This window comes from Triticum urartu, chromosome 1, assembly GCF_003073215.2.
Source record: "Triticum urartu cultivar G1812 chromosome 1, Tu2.1, whole genome shotgun sequence".
In the NCBI taxonomy this organism is placed as follows: domain Eukaryota; kingdom Viridiplantae; phylum Streptophyta; class Magnoliopsida; order Poales; family Poaceae; genus Triticum; species Triticum urartu.
In genome coordinates, this window is record NC_053022.1 from 54,588,311 (window position 1) to 54,615,585 (window position 27,275).

At 47.0% G+C, this 27,275-nt stretch overlaps 2 protein-coding genes across 3 annotated transcripts; one reads left to right on the forward strand and one right to left on the reverse strand.

The window, feature by feature from the left end:
- The first annotated feature begins 6,583 nt into the window (after positions 1–6,583).
- Positions 6,584–8,918, forward strand: LOC125546780 (endoglucanase 14-like). The gene is made up of 5 exons (XM_048710915.1): positions 6,584–6,905; positions 6,999–7,418; positions 7,754–7,840; positions 7,929–8,081; positions 8,172–8,918. The coding sequence occupies exons 1-5, from the start codon at positions 6,699–6,701 to the stop codon at positions 8,775–8,777; spliced, it is 1,473 nt and encodes a 490-aa protein (XP_048566872.1). The 5' UTR covers positions 6,584–6,698; the 3' UTR covers positions 8,778–8,918.
- A 5-nt stretch (positions 8,919–8,923) lies between these two features.
- On the reverse strand, positions 8,924–10,999 carry LOC125546762 (acetylornithine aminotransferase, mitochondrial). Of its 2 annotated transcripts, XM_048710910.1 has the most exons (4): positions 10,521–10,999; positions 10,171–10,380; positions 9,949–10,101; positions 8,924–9,539 (listed from the first exon to the last, which is right to left on the reverse strand). In XM_048710910.1, the coding sequence occupies exons 1-4, from the start codon at positions 10,923–10,925 to the stop codon at positions 9,003–9,005; spliced, it is 1,305 nt and encodes a 434-aa protein (XP_048566867.1). In that variant the 5' UTR covers positions 10,926–10,999; the 3' UTR covers positions 8,924–9,002. The 2 variants fall into 2 exon arrangements, with proteins under 2 accessions (XP_048566867.1, XP_048566861.1); XM_048710904.1 differs by having other exon boundaries at positions 9,949–10,380.
- Positions 11,000–27,275: the final 16,276 nt, after the last annotated feature.

Below are 27,275 nucleotides of genomic sequence, written 5' to 3' on the forward strand. Positions count from 1 at the left end.
GCCACCTAACGGACTAACAACGAGTTTATTGCCGTCTGCTTTCTTTGCCGTCCGCCGTTGATGGCAAAGGCTCCTTTGCCGTCCGCGTCAGGAAGAAGACGGCAAAGAAGGTCTTTGCCGATGCTTTCTTCGCCGGCGCCTTTTGCCGTCCGCGGCAGACGGCAAAGGCCTTTGTCGTCCGCCTTCCATGCCTTTGCCGTCTGCCTTGGCAGACGGCAACGTAGCTGATTCCTGTAGTGATGATGACATTCACCTGAAGATTTTCAATACAACTCTTGGGTACCCATATTTTCTTCATAGGTGGTCCATTCCTGCAGTTAGTACCAATATACCTGGCAAGCACTTCACCATTCTGATTCTTAAACAGTTTATAGTTTGCATCAAAGGATTCATCAATGATGATCGGGTTAGCACAAGTGAAGCCAGATAAGGGAGATGGATCCACTGAAGGTCCCTTTGCAGCCACCCATGTGGTTTTGGGGTACTGCTCAGGCTTCCAGTAGGAACCATCAACATTCATTTTCCTCTCGAACCCAACACCCTCTTTCCTAGGGTTTCGGTTCAGAATCTGTTTCTTGAGGACATCGCACAGTGTCTGATGCCCTTTGAGACTTTTGTACATCCCTGTTTCAAGCAATGTCTTCAACCTGGCATTCTCATCAGAAATAGTAGTGGTATCCTCAGAAGAGGGGTTAGACTCCATATCAGCAGTTGAAGACATAACAACAGTAGTAGCAGTAGAACATCCAACAACAGAAGCAACATTATCACATTCAAGACATTTTAAGCAGGGTGGTTCAAATCCTTCCTGAGCAGAATTGATCTGTTGAGTGCAGAGTGATTCGTTCTCCTTTTGAAGATCTTCATGAGACGCTCTTAGGTTCTCAAGTTCTTGCTTCCTTTGTAGATAATCATAGGAGAGCTTTTCATGAGTCGCTGATAGAGTCTCATGACGACTTTCAAGTTCCTCGTACTTAACAAGAAGATTTTTTATGTCTTCAATTAAGGACTGAGATCGGGTCATTTCGCATCCAACAGGTCATCGCTTTTGTCTAGCAATTTCTGAATATGTTCCATAGCATTCTGTTGCTCGGTTGCAATTTTAGCAAGTGTTTTGTAGCTAGGTTCAGATTCACACTCAGAGTCATCGTCACTTGATGTTTGAAAGTAAGCATCGTGTGAGTTTACCTTGGCACCACGTGCGAAGAAGCAATAGGTGGGAGCAGAGTTATCCTCATCATTAGCCTCGGCGTTGGTGACGAGGCCATTGTCTTCAGTGTTGAAGATGGACTTGGCGACGTACACTGAAGCTAGAGTCAGGCTTGCCACGCATGAATCAGATTCCTCTTCAGACTCCACCTCTGCCTCCTCATATGCAGACTCCTCCTCTGAATCCATCTCCTTGCCAACAAATGCACGAGCCTTGCTGGATGAGCTCTTCTTATGTGATGAAGACTTTGACGAAGATTTGGAAGAAGACTTTGAGGATTTCTTCTTCTTCTTGTCATCAGAATCATATTCATTTCTCTTCTTCTTCTTCTTCTTCTTCTTGGTCTCATTGTCCCATTGTGGACATCCAGAGATGTAGTGACCAGGTTTCTTGCACTTGTGGCACGTTCTCTTCTTGTAGTTACGGGTGGAAGCTTCATCATTTCTTGAGCTGGATCTCGAAGATTGTCTAAAACCTTTCTTCTTGGTGAACCACTGGAACTTCTTCACAAGCATAGAAAGCTCCTTTCCAATGTCTTCAGGAACCTCAGAACTGCAGTTAGATTCTTCTTCAGATGAGGAAACGACCTTTGCCTTCAAAGCACGAGTTCGTCCATAGTTGGGACCATAGATATCTCTTTTCTCAGATTGCTGGAACTCAATTGTGTGTTGAGCCTCTCAAGTATGTTAGACGGATCGAGAGTCTTGAAGTCAGGGCGTTCTTGAATCATCGGGGCCAGGGTGTCGAATGAGCTGTCGAGCGATCTCAGAAGTGTCTTGAAGATTTCGTGCTTGGTGATCTCAGTGGCACCGAGTGCACGAAGCTCATTGGTGATATCAGTGAGGCGATCAAATGTGAGTTGGACATTCTCATTGTAATTTCTCTTGAAGCGGTTGAAGAGGTTGCGGAGAACACTGATCCTTGAGTCTCTCTGGGTCGAGACGCCTTCATTGACCTTGGAGAGTCAGTCCCAGACTAGTTTTGCAGTTTCCAGAGCACTCACACGACCATACTATCCTTTGGTCAGATGGCCACAGATGATGTTCTTCGCAGTCGAGTCCAGTTGAATGAACCTCTTGACATCAGCAGCAGTGACACCTTCATCGACCTTGAGAACGCCGTTCTTGACGACATACCAGAGGTCGATGTCAATGGCTTCAAGATGCATTTGCATCTTATTCTTTCAATAGGGGTAATCAGTGCCATTGAAGACAGGGCACACAGCGGAGACTTTGATTATCCCTGCAGTCGACATAGCTAAAACTCCAGGTGGTTAAACCGAATCACACAGAACAAGGGAGCACCTTGCTCTGATACCAATTGAAAGTGCTAGTTATCGACTAGAGGGGGTGAATAGGAGATTTTTATGGAAGTCTTCAAAACACAGGGGCTTTGAAGACAAATGATAGAAATGAACCTATTGATATGCAGCGGAAGGAAGACTACACTAGACAAGCCATAGTAAAATAAGCAATGAAGTGAAAACACGAAGACTATCAGCAGCTAGGTAGTATGGATCAGGATGGAAGATAGTATGAAGCCAAACAGTAAAGAGTCTTCAGTTAGTGAAGTCAATCAGATCATACAGACATGCAATGACTTCACGAAGACAGACTGTAAAGTAAAGGAAAGTGAAAGATAGAACCAATAGCTTGATGAAGACAAGGATTTGGTAGACCAGTTCCAGTTGTTGTGACAACTGCATGTCTAGTTAGGGAGGCTGAGATTCCACTCAAAAGACCGCATCTTCACCTTATTCCCCTTGAGCTAAGGACACATAGTCCTCGCCTAATCACTCTGGTAAGTCTTCAAGGTAGACTTCCAAACCTTCACAGACTTCGTTCACTGGCGATCCACAGTGACTGTTGGATGCTCAGAACGCGATGCCTAACCAGCTGGAGGATTCATAGTCCTCAAGTGTAACAAGTCTTTAGGTCACGCAGACAGAAAGACTTCAGTAATGCCTAACACTCTTTGGCTCTGGGGGCTTTATCCTCACAAGGATCTCTCTCTCAAATGCTTCGGAGGTGGGTTGCTCTTAAACGACAAAAGCCATGCACTAACTCTAAGTAGCCACCAATTTATAGTGTAAGGGTGGGCTATTTATAGCCAGGAGGCAACCCGACCTGATTTGTCCGAAATGACCCTGGGACACTAAGGAACTGACACGTGTCCAATCGTCAGATTTCAAACACACATGGCAGCTTGACTTGGGCTACAAGTAAAGCTGACTCATCCAGCTTTGGATAAGATTTTCTCTCATTGTCTTCACTCGAGGACATAGGATTTGGTTGAGCATCACATCGGTCACTCTGACCTTGTTCACTTGGACTCCACTTAACAGTACAGTGGTTCCTATGACTCAACAAATAAGAAAAGAAAACTACGAAACAACTATGTCTTCGTACTCCATAGTCTTCATACGATGTCTTCTCATGTCATAGTCTTCAATGTGAATCTCTTCACAGGCCACTAGTGTCTTCAATGTCTTCACACATTTTTAGTGGTCATCTCTGGTAGGTAAACCGAATCAATGAGGGACTACTACATGTGTTATCCTGCAATTCTCACAAACACATTAGTCCCTCAACCAGGTTTGTCGTCAATACTCCAAAACCAACTAGGGGTGGCACTAGATGCACTTACAGGGACTCACTAAAATACTACAGAAACCCTACCAAGCGGTACAATCGGACAGGCAAGCGGTAGTATCGGTTGTGAAGAACAACCGGAACAACCGCTCAGCCACCACTCAACCACCACTATGAAACAGAAGCGAGACACCCCTGTGAGCAGTGATCGAGTGGTAGTGCACCGGTGCAACCGCCTAGCCCTGGAACCTTGGGTGGCTAAGTCCTAAGTGGTACAACCGCTTAGGGCACCGATGTGCGGAGCACAACCGGAACAACCGGGCCACCACCGCCCGAGTACCGCATCAAAACAGAACCAAGGCCTGTTGTTGAGCGGTACCTGACCGGTACAACCGCCAATGACACCGCAGTCATGTTTTAAGCACGGTGGCGGTACCATCGCCCGAGGGCAGTGGTACAACCACTTGGTCATGACTGGGTAGTTCAACCCCAGGGTATCACCCCTGGGGTGGTGGTTGGGTAAATGCCAAGAGACAGCGGTACAACCACTCGAACAAGCGGTACAACCGCTGGGAGTACACAGCAACAGTTGAAAAAGAAAGGGAGCTCTCTCTCACACAAAACAAGGAAGGCAAAGGTGGGTGAGGAAGAAGTGTACGTGCAACGATTCACCCAACACCTTCCGATGTGGATTCCCTCTTAATAGTATGGGTTTCTACGACCAAAGAGATAAACACGTAGACAAACACCGTCTTTGATCTTTTTCTTCCAGAGAGAATAGCTAATCGATGCAAGCCTAATCACCGAGAATCTGAAGCACTTAGCACAAGATTAGACCAACAAAGGGTTGTCATCATCATCCAAAACACAAAGTAGGGAAATGACCTTACAAGGTGGATAGAGAGATTGAGTCGTTCATAGAGCTTTGGAACCATGTCGACGACGGGGATGATGGTGATGAGTAGTATGCGCGTAGTACTGAGTTTATCGTAGTACTTCTGTAGTGTTATTATGTTTAAGTTTGAACTCGTGTTTAAGTTAGAACATTTGGTATTTTGAAATGTCCTAATATGCAATGACCATGTGCCCTATTTTACATCATCTGCTATGGCAGAAAATGTCCGGTGGCCTATTTTAAATCATCTGATACACACACAAAATCTAGTGCCCTAAAACTTTCTTTGGGCGCCCTATTATACATCATCTGTTGGCGATGCTCTAATGCCGGGATCATCAATATTCTTATACTACCTTGAGCCCCCACGTGCAAGTGGTATGCCAGAGAAAGTCGAGACTGATAATAAAAAAAAGCATCTCTATGCTCAAAGGCCAAAGTTTTGGGTGGTAGCAACTGTTGGGAGGGCAACAACGTCATCTCCTTTTATGAGGTGATGGTAGGAGGCCTCATCCGGCTCCCGGGATGACGACTAGGTGGCTTTGGAGCCTCCATCCTGTTTTCGGCGATGTTTAATTAGTGAAGTTTAATTATGTGTACTTCAAACTATTTAGGGTTGTATTTTGGATTTGAAGGTTCAAATGGATTGACTCGTATTAACTATGAACTTGTATATGAATTAGTTAAGTGTTGAGTTCAATTTTGTGGTATGTCACTGGAACTATGAGTTGTTGTTTAATACCGTGTTAAGTTCAATTATGTGATATGCCATTTGAAAAGGATAGATGTATTGGGTCCCACATGGCAGTGGCCATTGTGCTCGAGCTAGGTCGTCTGGGTCCCACGCATCAGTGAGTGGGCTAGCAGGGGCAGAACTGTCAATCCAACGCCGCACTAATGGTCAAACGGCTTTGACGGGACGAAATCATGATAAAAGAGCAAAAGAGAAGAGTGAGCACGGACTAATGGCAAGAATGTCATTCTTTCAAAAAAAGGAAAAAGGCAAGAATGTTAATATTTTCTTCTTAGACGGCCCTCACATTGCTCATGTTCTAAATAGGCCTCTTTTTTATGCGACAAGGATCAGATCTACTATAAAGAGTAATTATTTTCTTCTTAGACGTCCTTCACATTGCTCATTTTCTAAACGGGCTTTTTAATTGTACTGGTTGCTTGTTTGATGGAAGCTTAGGTGTTATCTCATTGATTGATATCTTGTTTTCTCAAACTAACATAAAAGTTGCCAATTGAAGCAAACCCCTTCTATGAGGCCCAGAAACTACTGCTAATCTATTGGCTATTGGAGTAGTAAAAACCCATCTCATATTGTGCGAGAAGCTAAAGAGCCCGGCCATTGATTCCCACATATCCATCCATTCTCTCACTCGAGAAGATCTACTCACGTAGGCACAGCCCAGTGTAACGTTTTTCATTATCCATCTTGTATGTTAACTCTTCAATTTCCAAAGATAGTATTCAAATCTCAGAGTAATCAATACAGTCCTTTTATTCGCAAATGAGATCCATATATACACCATAAATACATGATCTCAAACGCGTCCAAAAAATATATGAACTGGCTGTAGGAAATATCGACCTTCTTCAATGAAGTTAATTCGGCCAAATAAGTTCAGATACGGGGACGATACGATTTACATTTGGCACCCGGTTTCTGAAGGTCGCAAAATCTCCGCACATAGTCAAAACAAATCAATACTCGTGCATGTATGGCGCGTAATCATTCTAGGATATCAATGCTTGCATTTCTGATGGATTTGTTTCACCAATTCATAGTGGATTGAAACCTTGTTCCTCTCACCCCACCTCCTTACTTGCGCCTATAAATACACTCGTCCCGTCGACGGGAGGAGCATACTCGCTCATCACTCTACTGCACACATAAGACAGTGGTACAATACAACGATAGGACCTAACAAGAAACTAGCCAGTAGTTTTTGTTGTAGAGAAACTAGCTAGTGAACGCCGCCGAGGGACGACGAAGATGGTGGCAAGGGCTAGGGTGCTGCTCGTTGCTGCCGTGGTATGGTTTTTGTCAACCACGGCGTGCCAAGCCGCCCAGCGGGACTACGCCACCGCGCTCACCAAGTCGCTGCTCTACTTCGAGGCGCAGCGCTCCGGCAAGCTGCCGCCGACCCGGCGCGTCCAATGGCGCGGCGACTCGGCCCTCAAGGACGGTGCCGACCACGGCGTAAGCACATCAGCGATGCATGCATGTGTATTACTACGCTGTACGTGTTTGGTTCGTGCATGATGCTGACATGCTTGATCGATCGACGTGCAGGTGGATCTCATCGGCGGCTACTACGACTCCGGCGACAATGTCAAGTTCGGGTTCCCCATGGCTTTCACGGTGACGATGCTCTCGTGGAGCGTGGTGGAGCACCGGGACCGGCTGGCCGCGGCGGGGGAGCTGAGCCACGCGCTCCAGGCGGTGCGGTGGGGTGCCGATTACCTGGCCAAGGCGCACGCCCACCCCGACGTGCTCTACGTGAATGTCGGCGACGGCGACTCCGACCACGCGTGCTGGGAGCGGCCGGAGGACATGGACACGCCCCGGAGGGCCTACGTGGTGAACGCCACCCACCCAGGCTCTGACGTCGCCGCGGAGACGGCGGCGGCACTGGCCGCGGCCTCCGTCGCATTCACAGGGCCGCGCGGCGATCCCCGGTATGCGTCGACGCTTCTGAAGCACGCGAAACAGGTGCGCATTTTGACTTGCTTACATTCAGAGAGACTGCTGCATGTTTTGAGTTTTGGCACACGCAGCACGCAGATTACACAATGGATGGTCAAAAATCCATTGGTGTAATAGTACTAGATAAGAAAATAGAGCGACGCACGTATCAATTTGCCCTTTAAATTGGGGAAATTGAACGGTGGCCACCATCAATTTGAAAAATAATGTGATGGGATTTATTTAGCAAATCAATTAATAAAGCCGTGGTCATATAGTGGCTAAAAATGAATGTCAAATTAATTATTGCTAGAAAACTGAAGCCGTGGTCAGCTAATTTCTTGAGTGACTTGCTTCTGCAGTTGTTTCAGTTCGCCAAGAACCACCGTGGCCTCTACCAGAACAGCATTCCATCGGCCAGAAGTTTCTACAGTAGCAGCGGCGACGAGGTAGGAAGCACATCACTAATTAATGTCACAATAATGAACAGAAAAATAGCAGTGTTGTAAAGCAAATACTGAAACTTGTTTGGAACAGGACGAGCTGCTGTGGGCAGCTGTCTGGCTCTACATCGCCACCGGCCACCAGGAGTACAAGGCCTACATCGCCGGCACCAACAACGTTGGCGGGGTGCCGCAGTCGTTGTCCTGGGACGACAAGTTCGTCGGAGCCCAGGCACTGGTCGCCAAGGTAAATGTACCATGATGATCCTAGTAGGTCTGGTGAAGTGACAACAACTTTAAGCTTCAGTAACTGATGACTATGCTGGCCATACTGCAGCTCATCCTCCAAGGGAAGCTGCCCAACAGCGGCCGCCACGCCGAGATGAGGAGCAACGTGGAGAGCTTCCTCTGCAATGTCGTTCAGCATGGTGACGGCCGCAGCGGGCGGCTCACCCCGGGCGGCATGCTCTACCTGCAGCCCTGGTCTAACCTGCAGGACGTCACGACGGCGATGTTCGTCCTCGTCACGCACGCCGACCACCTGGCGGCGGCGAGGGCTTCCCTGCAGTGCGGCGGCGTGAGGCTGCCACCGGCGCAGCTCGTCTCGTTCGCACGGTCACAGGTGGACTACATCCTTGGCAAGAACCCAATGAAGATGAGCTACATGGTTGGGGTTGGAAAGAGGTACCCGTTGCAGCCGCACCACCGCGGCGCGTCGCTGCCATCCATCAGGAAATACCCGGGGAAGATCTCCTGCGGCAAAGGAGCCGAGTACTTCCACAGGTCTGCGCCCAACTTGAATGTGATTGACGGCGCCATCGTCGGAGGGCCTGACAACAACGACCATTACGACGATTCTCGGGGAAATTACCAGCAAGGCGAGCCATCGACCTACACTGTTGCGCCCATCGTCGGAGTTCTTGCTAGGCTTCTGCGTAACTGATGTTCCTGTTTTCAGTCAAGAGATGTGCAATGTCAATGCCGTCCTTGTAATTTAGGCAGATATAACTTAGCCAATAAAAGACTTATACCGACAACAACACAGGCATTGTTTCCTTCCAAACTTTGAAAAGAACTTCAACATCACAATAGTCCAACATGACATTTTATTCCCTTCCAAATTTTGAAAGAAACTTCAACATGTAGATCTTAAGAGATCTTGTTTACACTAAGAGGTAGAGGCTTCAAGAGCAGGTAGACATTCCCTTATCACCTCTGCAGCTTGCTCCAGCTCCTTCTCCGACACGATGAGCGCAGGCACAAGCCTCACCACATTGCCTTTCCCGGCCGTCAGCAGAAAGACACCAGCATCCAAGCACGCATCAACCAAAGGCCCAGCCGGTACGTCGAGCTCAATGCCAACGATGAGACCGGCCCCCCGGATCTCTTTGACATGAGGGTTTCCACCCAGCTTAGTTTTGAGCAGCTGCTTGAAGTATTCTCCTTTCTTGGTCACCTCTGCTAGAAAGCCAGGTTTCTGGATCTTGTCCAATGTGGCTAATGCAGCATGGCACACAAAAGGGCCTCCGCCGAATGTGGTACCATGGTCACCGTAGTGTATGGCTGCCGCAACCTTTTCGGTGACCAAGGCCACACCAATGGGAAGGCCGTTGGCCAGTGGCTTCGCCAAGGTCATTATGTCAGGTAATACACCATAAACCTCATGGGCCCAGAGGTAACCTGTGCGCCCCAGACCACATTGCACCTGCGTTGCAAACAGTAGATTAGATGTCTCCACATCTCAAATTGACAGAAGTTGAACTTCACAGTGCAATCCTAAATCCCTACTGTTGAATTGCGTATTTGCATTTTGGTTATTTCAAATATGAAAATGCAGGCTCTCATGGAAGATCCCTTCATGGGGACAATGATCAGAAAGTTGTCCCGGTCTCCCAGATTAGGAAGCAATAGGGAATACATTCCATGCCGGACGCATCTGGCGTCTTCGTTCTAAAAAAAAAATACATTCCCTGTCGAACCACTGATGAATCTCCAGAACAGAGAATAATTTTCTCTCCTTATACTAGAAATTCAGAAATTGTGTAGTTACCACTAATTATTTCTATGCAATCGACTACAGAGACAACTATTAATGAAGGTAAGTTGTGTCATACCTCGTCAAAGACCAAGAGAGCCCCTGCCTCATCACAAGCATCCCGCAGTCCCTGCAAGAACTCCTTGGTGGCACTGTGAATCCCACCCTCACCCTGCACGGGCTCGACAAACACAGCAGCAATCTTCCCCGACTGTATCACCTTCTTGGCCTCCTGCAAATTGCCATACTCGACAAATGTTGAGCCGGGCATGACAGGTTCAAAGGGCTCCCTGTACTGCACCTTGCTAGTCAGCGCGAGCGAGCCAATGGTCCGGCCATGGAAGCAGTTGGTGAAGGACATGAACTCCGTAGGCGCATCACCGTTGGGGTGCGCGACCCTCTGGTACTTCCTGGCGAATTTGATGGCCGCCTCATTGGCCTCAGTGCCGGAGTTGGCAAAGAAGGCGCGGTCAGCAAAGGAGGCCTCCACGAGCCGCTTGGCGAGCTCCACCTGCGCGTTCAAGAAATGGAAGTCAGTCGAGAAGGAGAGACCGTGTGGGAAGATTAACCAGGCAAGCAAAGCGTCGAACACGTTGCGGACATTGTGGAGTGAGTTTGGGATGGGGTTGGTGGGGAGCACGGGAGGCGTACCTGGGGCACGGTGTAGCCGACGTTGCTGGCGTGGACCAGGCGTCCGCGCTGGTCCGCGGCGGCGGCGTCCACGTCGGGGTCGCCGTGGCCGAGGGCGTTGACGGCGATGCCGGCGGCCATGTCAAGGTACTCACGCCCATCGATGTCGTAGAGCTTGCAGCCGCGCCCCGCCACGAAGACGACCTGGGCGCGCTTGTAGGTGCCCACGATGTACTTGGCCTCGTCCGCCATGACGGCCCGGCTCGCCGCGGACAGCTCCCGCCGCGCCGCCGCGGGGGCGGTCGGCGCGGGCGCCGGGGTCGCGAGGCAGGCGGAGACGCGCGCCCGCCGGGACGACGGGAGCCTCGCGGCGGCCGCGGCCGGCTTGACGGGCGCGACGGCGAGGAAGGATTGGAGCGAGTTCATGGCGGACGGATTCGGGGTGGGCGAGAGGGAGTGGAGGGGTTTCGGAGTTAAATACGGATTGGGGTCGGGGTTGGATGAAGTTAAAAAAAAAAAAATCTGGTCACGCTTTCTGGTTTCGTGGCGGCTACTGTTTTTGTTGTGCATCAACAACTACCGCGTGCGGCGTGCTGCCTTCTCTTACCGTGGACTTTCGTCTTGGACTTCTTTTGCTTTCTGTCACTGTATTATATGCGTGCAACCCTAGCTGAATTCCACGATGTTTCTAGCCGGTTGGTGTGAGAACACGGGCTTTTCTTTTCATCCTGAAAACGAAAGGAAAAAGAAAACACAAAGTTTAGCCTTTTTTGCTTTACATAATGTGAAGTACATAATTGTACAACCCTATCATGGATATTTGCTAAATATTCTGTCCGTGCTCTGGTATTCTCGGAGTGATACATTTCTTATACCAAACCTGAAAGTTTTCGATTTCGATTCATTCATTTAGTTTAACCGTACTATATGATATATCATGCAATTATATCAGAGATCGAAAAATGGCGGCTTACTACACTACTAAAAAAGGCTTATTAGTGACGTATCTGTTTTGGCCATTAATAACGCAATACAGGTGCGCCACTATCATCACGCCACTAGTAACATATACTAATGGCGCACCCCTGGTGCGCCATTAGTATACCAGACTATAGTGGCGCACCAGGCAGTGCGCCATTAGTAAGTCACACGGTGCATCATTAGTATGCCTCCCAGGGGGCCATATTTATCTTGTGCTCTGGGTTACTAATGGCGCACTAACTGATAATGCGTCACTAGTATGTTTATTGCAGTGCGCCACTAATGTGATGTATGGTGCGCCACTAGTATGAATATTAGGAAAAAAAATTCTGATATTTACACAGGTTACAAAATATATTATTGCACAGAATATAGACAGCACAACATATAAACAGCAGATTCATCAAATACAATAGAAGATTAGTCTCTGAATACAATTCATCATATTAGTCTCCGAATTCAAAAGACCGAACAAAGTTAGAACATTACAAGTGTCGAGACCGCGAGTAGCGAGTTTGTCTTCACATTACAAGTCGATATCGATCATCTAAACTACCATCACATAGAAGAGAGTTGCGGTCATCACGATGAGCATCATCGCGATGAAACTGGTCTTCACCCGGTTCCTCCTCAGCTCCCTCCTCTCTCCCGCTAGATAGCGCGCGTATCTAGCTTCCGCCTCCGCCCTAGTGGTGTACCATTTGTAACTTTTACCGCTGAAACGGTGAACCTGTCTCCGACACTCCTCCCAGTCGTCGTAGACTCCGGGAACCTTACCCTTGTACACGACATACAACGACATCTCTATGCACTAGCCAAACAAAACATTAGTAGCAATTCACAGACAATACATAAGCAATATATAAGTATTCAACAAAAGGATCGGAAGAGAAAAGCAAGACATTAATAGTACGATTCATGGTCCTACTAATAAATAGCATCGATTACATATAAGTTGAACGACTGTCCAAACCAAAGAGACATACAAGTTCATTAAAGTTTAATTACAACATGAGCTAATCGATATTTCAGAACTACACATAGCATCACTACTTTCGACTCGACTCAGGGACCGGAGCGTGGATGAAGCCGCCGTCTATCGTGATGGTCATGAAATCGCGGGCGTTGTCAGCCTGCATTTGTAGCGTTGTTTCTATCTCACTGTTGGACGGTTGATATCTGCTGAGGTAGAACTACCCCGAGATACGAAAGACATCTTGATGGATGATTTCCGCAAACTCTGACTGGATGCGAAAGAATTCTTGTCTGATGTCCGCGTCCTGGATTGCCGACAAGCTTGTGGCCCAATCTTTGAGATTATTTGGTAGCAGAAGGTGATTATGGTCCCGTACGATCGCCCGCATGTGATGGAGGACGTAGTAGGCATCCTTCTGACCGCCAGGCGGCTGCTTGACGCAAGGGAACGTCGTATTGTGGGCAAACATGTGCTTGCCATACCTACGAATTGGCCTGGTGAAGGTGCCCCCAGATCTGGCGTAGCTGAGGAGAACATCATCAAGAACTTTCTTGATATTTGTGTAGTCTTTCTTCGACTGACGGTTCGAGTAGAAATACGTGGCCATGGAATATTTCGGGTTTAAGAGGATGAGTGTGCAATGTGTGTCACTGCACAAAACACGGAATGTTAGAAAAAAAGAACGATCGAAATCTAAGAAATCATATGTTACAGGGCGGTGAGGGGATGACTTACTCGGGAAAGTAAGGCACGAGGAAGTTATCCTTATCTAGGTTTGCCAGAATGACGCCTTCGAGGTATGAACTCGCGACTTGCCAGTCCCCAGCGCTGCCCAAGATCTTGGCACACATGTAGAAGGGGTCGACTATCACGATGCCTGGAGTCTTGTCTCTAATGATCCGCATCTCCATACTCAGCGAAAATAGCCAAACGAAGGTGTAGTGCAGCGGATGAAGGTTAAACATAGCGAAGATGTCATCAAACCGCAGGACGATCATACCCCCGATGGCGCTATCCACAAAGCCCTTGCCCTTTGGCACCTTGGCCACGAAAACCGGGTATGCCACATCATTCTCTCGGAGACGCCGCTTCTCCAAAGAAAGAACACTGTCATGCAGACTCCGCATAGCACCGGTTGCAGCATTGAGCAGATTAGTCGGTAGCATCAGCCTACCAGCCACATGCACCCTCCTCGAGATATCCTTAGATGAAGGTGGCCCGTCCTGAGCACGGATCGTACTCGGTGCCGGCTGGCTCGCACCCTTGTTAGTCTTTCTTTTCCGTCCCTTCTTCTTCTCTTGTAATGGGATCGAGTTCTGCTCATAGACAGCCTTCTTGAGTGTGTTGGGGCTGATAATATTTCGCACCTCGGCTATCTGAGACTCGGTGAAAGCGACAGCTGGAGGCGTCTCCTGAGAACTGAACGCCAGATGACTCCTGTTGCAACTGGGTTTCTCCGCGGTACCAGCTAGATCGTCTTTTGCAGGGTTGGGTTCTTGAGAAGGAGTCCCCAAGAATTCGTCACCGTACCCATGTTCGTTGAAGTACATATCAACGTTGGTAAATGTACCGTCATTGTCGTCGTTGGCGTCGTCCGGATCCTGTGCCATATGCATGTCCGGATCTTGTGCCATATCCATGTCTGGCATGTCCGGTAGCGTTGCGGGGGTCTTGCCATGGCTTGGCGCCGACACGACTGGCGGTGTTGTCTGTGGGGTGGTGTCCCCCGCCCCCAAACGAATCTGGCTCTTCGGCTAAATCATGGGCCAGTTTATGCAGGCGCTGAGGGTCATCACATCATCTTCGTCAGCCCCATGCGGTCGATACGGAGGTAACATGTCGACGAAGCCCGGCAGCACCTGAACCAGTTGAACCCTATAAACGGTGGGTGGCATCTGATTATCGTGGAACATGCGGCTGCCCCTGCCCTTGGCGACATCGACCAACTCGTCGTTCACGAAGTGCAGGAGAGTGCACGGAACGCCGGTGGCGCCTGCGAAAACATGTAGGGTGTCAGGGATGCCCAGTCAAAGGCAAGGAGATGAAGTCATCGGCCGAGAGGCTTAATTAGTTACTGTGATGGCGTCGAGCTCGGCTAATGTCGAGGCACCGCCAACGGCGGGTGTGCAAGTGACGGAGGGGCCGCTTGCTGCCGAGGTGTCGGCCGGCGTATTCTTCCCACACCCGGGTGTATTAAGCTGCAATGCCGGCGCCGCCGCCGAAGACACCAATGCCGCCTCCGCCGGAGACACCAATGGTGCCGCTGGCGCGTTGCGCGAGTTGCTTCCCGTGAAGCTGGGAATCGGGGGCGGCCCCTGTTGGCCGCCCGCAATCCACGCCTGCAGCCCAGAAACCAAGGTAGGCATAATGGCGGTGATCGCCACTCCCAGTTGGTCTTGCACTTCCTCTTCGATGATCTCCGGAATCTGCGCCACTTGTGCCTTGAGTTGTTGAACCTCGCGCTCCTGGCTTTGCAAGCTGGTCTTTCTCTCCTTTCGCCCAGCGGTATAGTACTCCAACCATTTCGTGGACAAGCCTTTGCCAGCCACACGACCAGCTGACGACGGCTTACTGAGCTTATCCTTGTTTTTCATTATGTTCAACGCCCTATTTGAAGGCGTGTCGAAAGGGGAGCTCTGAGACGACCCCGTGCTACTGCTTTTAGTTTCCTGCGGAAGGAACATGAACCATTTAGAAAATTGGCTTCATTAATTAGAATGCAACCATATGGAGCTAATTACGTGGGGGTGTATTCCTTACCAGAAGATGCTCAAGTGCCTTGGTCTTCGGATCCGTGGTAAGCTCCTTGGTTACCGGGTCCACCTTGTACCGGGCCCTGACATACTTCCTGGTCTGCTTGTCACGGTATTTCTCGAAGAGGGGCAGTAGGCCTTGCTTGGCACGCTCCGCGTTCTCCTTGTCCCATATAGATTTCGCCACTCTATAACCACCGGAACCGAGCTTGTGGACCCCTAAGTTCAAGTCCCGCATCTCTTTCCCCCACTGACTTGATTCGACGGTTGCGTCGCTCTCGCACTTGATCTTGCACTCCAAGTAGTCATCTTCGCTGATCGAAGTATGTTTCTCCTTGATCTTCTCATAACTATCACCTTTTTCAATCATTCTCTTCACCGCAGCTCTCCAAGTAGCCAGGGTCGTGCTCATCTTCGTGAGGGCGGCACTATTCACTTTATTCCCTGAGAGGCGTGTGTTTGCGAAGTCACCGGGGAACTTGTATCGTTCGTGCAGCTTCGTGAAGAGGAGGTTGCGCAAATTCCCTCGGTCACGATGCCTTAGGTTCTCGGTGTTGATCGAGACGGTGCTCCGGAGAATGCACCCGAGCTGTCCCCCATACCCCTTGACTATTTCTGGGGGCGCCGTTGGATGCCCCTCGGAGGACACTTCAGTAAATTCCTCCTTGACGGCGCCGAGCATGTTCCGGCGCCGGTCCTTCCGTTGCCTCTTTGGTTGGCTGCCATCTGTGCGTGCGCTGGCATCATCAGTGGTGGCATCCTCGGCGGCACCATCAGTGGTGTCATCCCGGACGCCACTAGGGGTTGTGTAGTCAGGATCGGTGTCTTCCGCGGCATCCTCATAACGGTGAGGTTCTTCCTCCATCTCCTAGGACAGCTCCCAGAATGCCTTGCTGCCCAAACCGCCGGCCTCATTGTTGTGGGCCATGTTTCGCTCTAATTAGGAAAAAAGTTTGGTCAAAAAGTTGGTTATTGTCAAGGAACAAGATCTCATCATTTAGAGTTTGTGACGAATTATCATGGTCTCATCATTTAGGGTTTGTCGACACCGAGGCATCCTAAAAGCTAAGCTTTTATCATTTAGGGTTTGTCGACGCCGAGGCACCCTAAAAGCCTAAGCTTTCATCATTTAGGTTTTTATCGACACCGAGGCACCCTAAAAGGCAAGGTTTTATCATTTAGGGTTTTTCGACGCTGAGGCACCCTAAATGCTAAGTTAAGTTTTCATCATTTAGGGTTTATCGATGCCGAGGCACCCTAGGTTGACTGATATATATGGGTACTCTAAATGGCAGTTGATCCTACTTAAGTAAGTACTAAGATACCCCGGCCCATGCATTAGTCGCAAGTACCCCATATGTCCTATTTTTAGCAAAGTCATGCTAAAATTCACGGAAAAATTTCAGCATGACCTTTGCTGAAAATAGGACTTATGGAGTACCCGAATTTGCCGGAACGGAAGTTAATTGACATTCCGGCAAACTCAAGGGCCTCTCGGGGTACCTGCAAAATCATCACGACACGATGGTCGAAGACAAAACCCAGCAAACTAGCACCACAATGTGCCTCTACTTTCATATGGATGAAAAGGCCACAGACCATATGGTCCTCTGCTTTCATATGGACAAAAATCAGCTCAACTTGCAAACAAGAATCAGCCAAGACAAGAGAGGTGGCCATGGCCAGCAGCACACTGAACATCCAAACATCACTTCAGTGCATACTACACTTCAAAGCCAACTGATCATCATAGGCAGTATATGTATCAGCAGCAAAGGACAAATAATGCTATATAACAGGAAGAGAAATAATTGCAAACTAATTGTACATATAAAAAGGGCAAGAACACAAATATGATCATCTGAAATGAAGTTTGAATATAACAGCAGTAGACCAGAACTTTGTTCTCAAAGTGAGGTAAAAGTGCGAGTAAATGTAATTTCTTGAGACCACAATTGTAGTTCGCTTGCAGGACGCAACCAAATAAGCAAGCAGCAGGCAACCAAAAGTGATCGTAACTAAAAGGTGTAACACAGATAGAACTGGATTCTATGTCAGACTTTCAATAGGAATAGTTAATATCCATGACACGATAGACCAGTGAACTAGAAAAATCACAAGGTACTTTCTCTACCTAATGAACTCCATATGACCACATAAAACCGTGTTTAACCATACCAGAAGCCCTTTTCATAGTCCACTATCCTATTGCCAACCATACACCCAGTTGGCCAAAAAACAACCTACTGTGAGCCCATGCTTGCTTCCAAGACATAGTAAAAAAATAGCATTTTGGTTCATGCAACATATACTACAGTTCTTTTTCAAATTTACAGTAGCAGCAGTAGTACTAGTGGGTGTTCAAAAACCATTGTAAGTTTCAATGCACTGTATCATCAAGTAAATGAAATGGTACTGAAACATGGCCATTTCTAGCTTTCTTTCTCTCATTTACCCGCAACTCAAGGCCAGCAGCAACAAGCAACAAAAGCAAGCAAAACCACCAAGCAACAAGCAGAGATCGATGACTCCTCACCTTGCTGTTGGTGACGGGGTCGGACGGATGGAGCAAGCCGGCCGGGAGGCGACAACAAGTCAATGGCGGTCAGCGGTCGAGGAAGAAGTAGTCAGTGGTCCAGAGGAGACTGGAGCTGCTCTAACAGGAGGATGACCGCGGCTGACGGAACCGAGAAAGGTTCAAGACGTCCCTGCACGCCGGCACCAGGAATCACCATCCAATCCATTAAAGGGGGGAGAAGGCAAGAGCAAGAATGGAGCTAAGGAGCTATCCAACCCAAGTTAACCAAGAATCAAGAAGAGACGGGGAAGGTGGGAGATAGCTTACGGGCTGACGCCTGTGGACTGTGGCGGCGCTGACGGCGAGGAGTGAGATCTCGTCGACCTTGACAGTTGTCCGGGACGGGGCGACGGCGGCAAGACTTTCTGGGCTTTGCTCGCTACTAGTCCAGGGAGGGTGATGGAGGGCGAGGAGAGGGCGGAGAGGGTGAGGCAGGGCGGCGGCGGTGGAGCGGGCGTGGGCGGACGGCGTCGGGTTAGGTTTGCGGCGAGAGGAGGATCTGGCGAGGGAGGGTGAAAGTGCAACTATCCCTAGGTGGTTTTGGTAATTCCTAACAACATATAGCTCATTGAGCTAATGCTATTTCAAGATTAATATCTCAGGAAAGCTCAATGTTTGGCATGGCATGGATGAGAAAAGTGGACCCCTCAAAATTCTAAGGACAAAAGGATTGGCTCAAGCTCAAAGCTCAAGACTCTACATTTTCTATTTTAGTGATCCAAGATCACATTGAGTCTATAGGAAAAGCCCTCAACTACTATCAAGGAGGGATGAGGTGTTGCTTAATGAGGCTCTTACTCAAAATGCTTAGTGATATGCTCCAAAGCCCTCAACTACTTTCTCACATCCACATATGACCTAAACCAAAAGTCAAACTCGGCCCCACCGATTCTTTCTATCCGGCGCCACTGAGTTCAAATGTCATAGCCACTGCCAGAAACCTTAGGCAAATCGGTCTCACAGATAAGGATCTCGGTCTCACCGAGATGGGATTGTAATCTCTCTGTTTCCCTTCGTAACATTTCGGTCTTACCGAGATGAGCGATCGGTCCCACCGAGATTGCAATGTAAACTCTCTGTTTCCCCTTCGTAACGTTTCAATCTCACCGAAATTAGCGATCGGTCCCATCGAGTTTACCTGGCCAACTCTCTGGTTAGCTTATTACCAAAATCGGTCTCACCGAGTTTGTGTAATCGGTCTCACCGAGTTTGTGTAATCGGTCTCACTGAGATTACGATATGCCCTAACCCTAACCATATCGGTCCTACCGAGTTGCATGTCGGTCCCACCGAAAACCCTAACGGTCACTAGCTTTGCTGAATCGGTCCAACCGAGTTTAACTATTCAGTCCCACCGAGATTGGCAAGTTGTGTGTAACGGTTAGAATTTGTGTGGAGGCTATATATACCCCTCTTCATTCGTGGAGAGAGCCATCAGAACAAACCTACACTTCCAACCTACTTTTTCTGAGAGAGAACTACCTACACTTGTGTTGAGGCCAAGATATTCCATTCTTACCATGTGAATCTTGATCTCTAGCCTTCCCCAAGTTGCTTTCCACTCAAATCTTCTTTCCACCAAATCTATATCCTGTGAGAGAGAGTTGAGTGTTGGGGAGACTATCATTTGAAGCACAAGAGCAAGGAGTTCATCATCAACACACCATTTGTTACTTCTTGGAGAATGGTGTCTCCTAGATTGGCTAGGTGTCACTTGGGAGCCTCCGACAAGATTGTGGAGTTGAACCAAGGAGTTTGTAAGGGCAAGGAGATCGCCTACTTCGTGAAGATCTACCGCTAGTGAGGCAAGTCCTTCGTGGGCGATGACCATGGTGGGATAGACAAGGTTGCTTCTTCGTGGACCCTTCGTGGGTTGGAGCCCTCCGTGGACTCGCGCAACCGTTACCCTTCGTGGGTTGAAGTCCCCATCAACATGGATGTACGATAGCACCACCTATCGGAACCACGACAAAAACATCCATGTCTCTCATTGCGTTTGAATCCTCCAAACCCTTCCCTTTACATTCTTGCAAGTTGCATGCTTTACTTTCCGCTGCTCATATACTCTTTGCATGCTTTCCTGAATTGTGTTAAGATTGCTTGACTTGTCCAAAGTTGCTAAAATCTGTCAAGAACTAAAATTGGGAAAAGGATAAGTTTTTATTTGGTCAAGTAGTCTAATCACCCCCCTCTAGACATACTTTCGATCCTACAAGTGGTATCAGAGCTTTGGTCTCTATTTGCCTTGATTTTCATAGCTTTTGGAAGTCATAGCCTTGGTTTCACAACCTAGGAGAGTATGGCATCTAGAGAGGGAAACTACCACCGTAGAGGTCCTTACTTTGAGGGTACTAATTTTGCTAGTTGGAAGCATAAGATGAAAATGCATAGACATAACCTCGCCGTATGGGCTATTGTGTGTATAGGCTTGCAAGGTGAATTCTTTGATGGGAGAGAACCGAACCGTGAAGCTACCGCGGAAGAGTTGAAGATACTGCAATACAATGCTCAAGCTTGTGATATCCTCTTCAACGGATTGTGCCTCGAAGAATTCAACAAAATTAGCCGTCTTGAGAATGCAAAGGAAATTCGGGATACTTTGATTGATATGCACTAAGGTACCAACTCCGTCAAGGAATCCAAGTTGGATGTGCTTCAAAGTCAGCTTGACAAGTTCAAAATGAAGGATGGTGAAGGTGTCGCTGAAATGTACTCTAGGCTTGCTCTTATCACAAATGAGATCGCCGGCTTAGGAAGTGAATAGATGATCGACAAATTCATCATCAAGAAGATCCTAAGAGCTTTGGACGGAAAATATGATACCATATGCACATTGATCCAAATGATGCCCAATTACAAAGATCTCAACCCAACGGAAGTCACTGGAAGAATTGTTGCTCATGAGATGTCACTCAAGGATAAGGAGGAGCTCCATAACAAGTCAAGTGGTGCTTACAAAGCCTCATGTGAAGCTCCCACATCATCAAGTGAGAAACAAACCTTCAATGAAGAATTGAGCCTAGTGGTGAAGAACTTCAACAAGTTCTACATGAGTAGAAGCAAAGAGAGAAGTTCCAAGTCAAGGTCCTACAATGACAAAAGATCTTCTAGTCAAGAGCAAAATTGCTACAATTGTGGAAGACCCGGACACTATTCCAATTAGTGTACGGCACCCTACAAGAGAAGAGAAGATTCTCCAAAAAGAAGAAGTAGAAGAGAAGAATCACCATCAAGAGAGAGAAGGAGTAGAGATGATCGTTATGCACGAAGAACATCCTAGAGAAGCAAAGATTCGGAAAGGAAGGACAAGTCATCAAGGAGCCACACAAAACGAAGACATCAAGCTCATGTTGGTGAATGGGTATCCGGCTCCGACTCCGACAATCACTCCGACTCCGAATATACTCAAGATGAAGGTGTTGCCGGTCTAGCGCTTGTGCCAACAAACTCCTACGACATATTTGATTAACCAAATGAAGGACTTGGAAGATGCTTCATGGCTAAAGGCCCAAAGGTATCACACCCCGAGTATGTTGATTTCAATAGTGATGAAGATGACTTGTTAGGTGATGATGATTTACTTGTTGACAACTCTAGTGATGAATACTATGATGAAACATCAATTAATCATGCTAATCAAGATAAAACGAATGACAATGATAAGGAGAAGATTAAGTTTCTAACTAAAGAACTAAACACTCTTAAGTTAGCTCATGAAACTATCTTAGGATATCATCGAGAACTTTTAAGGACTCATGAGAAATTATGTTTTGAAAAGCTCAACCTTGAGCAAGAGCATGAGTTCTTAAAGGCAATCAATGATGATCTTCGCAAGAAAAGTTCTTCTTACATTGCCAAGCGTTTACTCTTATCCACTTACATGCCTCAAGTCAAGTCTAGTAACAAGAACAAGAAAGATTCTTCCTCTAGTAGTGACAATATTCATGATAAATCCAATGTTGTTGCTTCTAGTAGTTCTCTTGATTCCACTAATGATTATCTTAGCCAAGTTATACTTGAGCAAGAAAATAGCTTATTGAAGGGAATTATAGAGAAAGGTGTTTATAAGAGCCTTGCCGAGAGTAAGCAATTCGAGGAAATTGTACGCAAGCAAGGAAGGCACCGGAAGAACGAAGGTGTTGGTTTTGAACGAAAGTTCAATGCCAATGGAGTTGAGTGGGAAGAAGATCAATACCCCAAGATGAAGTTTGTTCCTCAACAAGAGAAGTATGATCCTACTTCCTTTAAAGGGACACAAGCTCAAGATGATCTTCCACCACAAGACCACAAGCAAAAAGGCAAGGATAAGCTTCAAGAGGGAATTGATGCTTTTGAAGAAGCACCCAAGGCCTTGGTCAAGTGGGTTCCCAAGACTAAATCAAGTTCTACTTCATCAAGTATGACTATAACTCCAAGGATTCCCATCAAGATGATGTGGATCCCGAAGAAGAAGAACTAGAGAGTTCTTGAGGGTGACTCCGCCAACATACCTCACTCTTATCATTTTGGCAAGAACAAGTGCAATCAACGTCCACATCTTGCACTAGTTCAAGGAGTCACAAACCCTCTTGTTGGTAGGGACAAGGTAACCTAATGCTTTCATAGACATCATCTTGTGTGTGCATCACTCTATGTCTTTGGATATCCTTGTTTGTTCCTTGTGGGACTAACCCATGTAGGTATTGAAAGTGCAACTCACTCCAAAGGATTACTCCAAATGATCTACATCAACATTGGGCATCCACATCTTTAACACCTACATGAAGTCATCATCGACAAAACCCAAGGTTAGTTCATCCCTCTTAGGGGGGATCTCACATCTAGGGGGAGCTTTACTCTAAGAATTGAGCTAAAGTAACTCTAATGGTGTGAACACAACAACGCTTTATGTAAAAATGGTAACCCCATTTGTGCTTAAACGATGAGTATGACCTATGATCAAATGTTCTCATTTGACTCCTAAGTCAATATACTCATATATAGATGACCAAGTCATCGCCAATTGCTTGATAGATGCTAGAATTGGTTGTGCATGCTTTGACACATATTTCCTTTGCCATTTTATTGTGTGAGCATGTTGGTTGCATAATTTACTCATTCAAGGACATCCACTTGTTGTTTTGATTGTTAGGTTCCTTTTTCTTTTGCCAAGTGGATGGACAAGAATGCCTAAGAACCTTATCTAGCTATCTATGCTTTTCTCGTCTCAAACTCTATTCATGCTACATCACAAAGTTTGATCAAGTCAGATTCGAACCACTCTATGTGAGGAGCACTCGGAGTCCCCGATTCATCATAGACTTAAACTTCCAAAACTTCTTTGTGCATTTCTGTCTGACCGATTTATCCATTTCGGTCATACCGAGATCACTAAGTCGATCTAGGTTTTCAATCTCGGTGCAACCGATTTGAACTTTTCAGTCACACCGAGTTTCAGTAACTGCTTGCAGTTATGAATCTCGGTGCCACCGAGTTGTTCCACTCGGTCACACCGACAGAGTCAGGCTATATATATTCGCAGCCCAAAATTTGGAAAATTTCCGAACCCCTTCACCCGCGCTCAGCCTCCCCGGGTCTCCGGATCGTCCTCCTCATCGCCATCTGCCTCCCGCCACTGGTCTCCGCCGCCGTCAACGGGAATCGTCTCCGCCCTTGCCGCTGTAGCAAGTCCATCGCTGAACTTAGGGTATGGACTTGATCCTTGTGCTATTCCCCCTCCGATTCTTAGCACATTGTTTTGCCATGTATCTTGCCACGATTGAGATCACTCTATCCAGCGAAATCACTCTGTAGTTTAGTTGTGGATTGAAAATTTAGGGTTAGGTTTCCGCCAAAATCATCTCGGACCAACCGAGTTGTTGAAATCGGTTCCACCGATTTGGCTAAGGCCATTGCACATGTGATTCTCGGTATGACTGAGAATTGCAAATCGGTGTGACCGAGTTCAATACTTTGTGAAACCCTAGCAGTCTCGGTGCCACCAAACTGTGACTCACTCTGACCAAGTTCACTAGTTTAGGTTCCAAAAGCTGCTTCGTTATCACCGAGTTTGCAAATCGGTAGATCCGAAATGCCTTTTGTGGAAAAATAAAACTAAGTTTTTAACTCATTCTTTTGCAAAAAACCTCTGTACTTTGTGATGCTTATCAAATCTACCTCATCTATAATCTATTGACAGGGTCTGCTGTTAGTGTTTACATCATGTCAGATCAGAGTGACAGTTAGAACAAGTCTGACGAGCAAGTGAACATGAGTGAGGGCAACAGTCCCTCTAGCAGCTTTGATGAAGGAAGCAGGAGTACACCCAGCAGCTTGCCTAAGGCAGCCAGGACCAGAAAGAAGAAAACCTCAGATTCTGAGGATGAGGACTAGGTAGCTGTTCAGGAAGAGGCCACCTCAAAGAGGAAAGTCCTGAAAAATGAATATGGCACAGCTGCTGCCACTAAGCCAGGAATGAAGTAAAAGGTTCCTGCCAAGAGAATTCCCATGTCAAAAACCAGAACATCCACTCAAGAGACTTTGGGATCTGCACCCAAAGAACAGGTTGTGGCAGAAAAGAAAAGGAAGGAAAGGGTCAACAAGACCACTGCCAGAGTGCTTGGCAGATCTTCAATAATGAAAGATTCTGAAGAAGAGGAAGAGGATGCAACACCAGCACCCAAAGCTCAAAAGCTTATGGGAGATGCTATAAGGGCAGGGGTTGCTCCATCTAAGCCTAAGACTGCTCCTAAGACTGCTGCTCCAGCTCCAAAGCCAAAACCCAAGAGGAGCACCAGGAACATCCCTGCCGAGGAGAAGAACAAGGCCCTAGTGCCTCAAGCTACTGAAGAAGAAGATGATTCTGTCGTTTTGAGGAAGTTGAAGCCCAAAATTCTAGATCACAATGATGCTCACCCAGTTACAGAGAACATGAAAATCAGGAAGGATTCAGGTTTAAGGCTATGGAGAGAGTCTGATCCATATGCCAGGAGAAGGACTGCTGTGGACTACAGGTTCCATACAAAGGAACAGCAGGACTTCTATGAGACTATCTTACTTGACAAGAAGCCCATAGTGTGTGACATGAGATGGGTTGATTGGAAATTCATTGAGGAAAATGAGGATCACTTCCCTGGTGTATATGACAGCTTCAAGGCATGTGGAGTCGATGAGTTTGTGGCTCAGAAGCTCACAAAGTGGAACGATGAGCTCATTATGCAGTTCTACTCCACAACTCATTTCTACCCAGATGGAAGGATTGTCTGGATGTCTGAAGGTACTAGGTACCAGTCAACGGTTGAAGAATGGGCAAAATTGATCAATGCTCCTGAGGAGAGTGAAGATGACTTGGATGTCTATGCCAAGAAGAAGAAGGATCACAACACCATGGCACATATGTACAAAGAGATCCCAGATGCTGCTCTTGAGACACACAAGTTTGGATCAGTACATTATCTTCTGCTAGGCTTGCTAACAATCAACTGGATCCTCAGGCACACCCTCTTGCCAAAGTCAGGTGATCACAAGATGATCAGAGACCATGCAATTAACTTGCTTCACATATTTGATGTGCCTCAAAAGTTCAAGGTCATGAGCCTAATTGTGGAAACCATAAAGAGAACAGCTGCAGATCAGAAGAGGAGTTGTGGGTATGCCCCACAGATCCAGGAGCTAATCAACTCCAAGATGGGCACTGGCACATATCTCCTGGATAAGGAACACATGCCCATCTACCTAGACTTTGAGGACAACACTATGGTGATGGATGAAAATGAACCATCTTCTGTGCAAGCACAAGCAAAGAGGGAGAAGACTAGGGATGAAAAGGCTGCAAAGATGCCAACCACTGAAGAGGCATCTCAGTATCTTCTAAAGAGCAAGCAAGATCAGCTTGGCTACTTGATTGCCTCCACTCTGAGGATTGAGAAGGGATTGGCTACCCTGACTCAAAACCAGGAGAGCTTGGAGAGGATCATGGAGCAGAAGTTCTATGACTTAGATGTGAAGGTCACTGAGATCTAGTCAGTTGTTGAGCAACTTCAGGATGAAGTGCAGGAGAAGAAGGGCAAGTCTACCACTGATGCTTTTGCTAGAGTGCCCAGAGGACAAAGATCTGTTGCAGTGCCTGTAACAGACACCAGAGCAACTTCATCTGCACCAGCTACAGCTTCAGTGCCACCAACTCCAGCACCCACTCCACCAGCTCCATCTACATCAACTAATGCCTTCGTCCTTGGCGTGCTATCTACACCACCACCTGAAGACCAAGCCTGAGAGTCAATCTAGCACTATGCATTTTTATGAACTTTTTGGTAACTTGTTGCCAAAGGGGGAGAAAATGTATAGATCATAGGCTTCAAGAGAGAGTGTTGCTTTTTATTCTCTCTCATTGTTTGGTGGTTAAACTTTGTTTATTTGCTTGTTTGAGATACTTTATGCTTTTGTGCGATACTTGGATGATCATGTGTTTGATCATATGCTACCTTAATGCTTGTTGGATGACATTATCCTTTTATATCCCCATATATGATCATTCACTTTGCTTGGTGATGAGTGCATGTATTTCATTATTATCATTTTGAGCGCTCCACCAAGATGTATATAACGTGGAAGAGTAACCTATGTTCCTAACTCATTGTGCATTTTCAGTCCAAAGCAAATCTTAAACTATGCAAAAATTTAGGGGGAGCTCTTGCTTTTCACATACTTCTCCAAGCGACAACGTTTTTCATTCTTATTATCATTTGTCGAAGCTTTGATCTATATGTTGTCATCAATTACCAAAAAGGGGGAGATTGAAAGTGCAACTATCCCTAGGTGGTTTTGGTAATTCCTAACAACATATAGCTCATTGAGCTAATGCTATTTCAAGATTAATATCTCAGGAAAGCTAAATGTTTGGCATGGCATGCATGAGAAAAGTGGACCCCTCAAAATGCTAAGGACAAAAGGATTGGCTCAAGATCAAAGCTCAAGACTCTACATTTTCTATTTTAGTGATCCAAGATCACATTGAGTCTATAGGAAAAAACAATACTATCAAGGAGGGATGAGGTGTTGCTTAATGAGGCTCTTGCTCAAAATGCTTAGTGATATGCTCCAAATCCCTCAACTACTTTCTCACATCCACATATGACCTAAACTAAAAGTCAAACTCAGCCCCACCGATTCTTTCTATCCAGCGCCACCGAGTTCAAATGTCATAGCCACTGCCAGAAACCCTAGGCAAATTGGTCTCACCGATAGGGATCTCGGTCTCACCGAGATGGGATTGTAATCTCTCTGTTTCCCTTCGTAACATTTCGGTCTTACCGAGATGAGCGATCGGTCCCACCGAGATTGCAATGTAAACTCTCTGTTTCCCCTTCGCAACGTTTCGGTCTCACCAAAATTAGCGATCGGTCCCACCGAGTTTACCTGACCAACTCTCTGGTTAGCTTATTACAAAAATCGGTCTCACCGAGTTTTTGTAATCGGTCTCACCGAGATTACGTTATGCCCTAACCCTA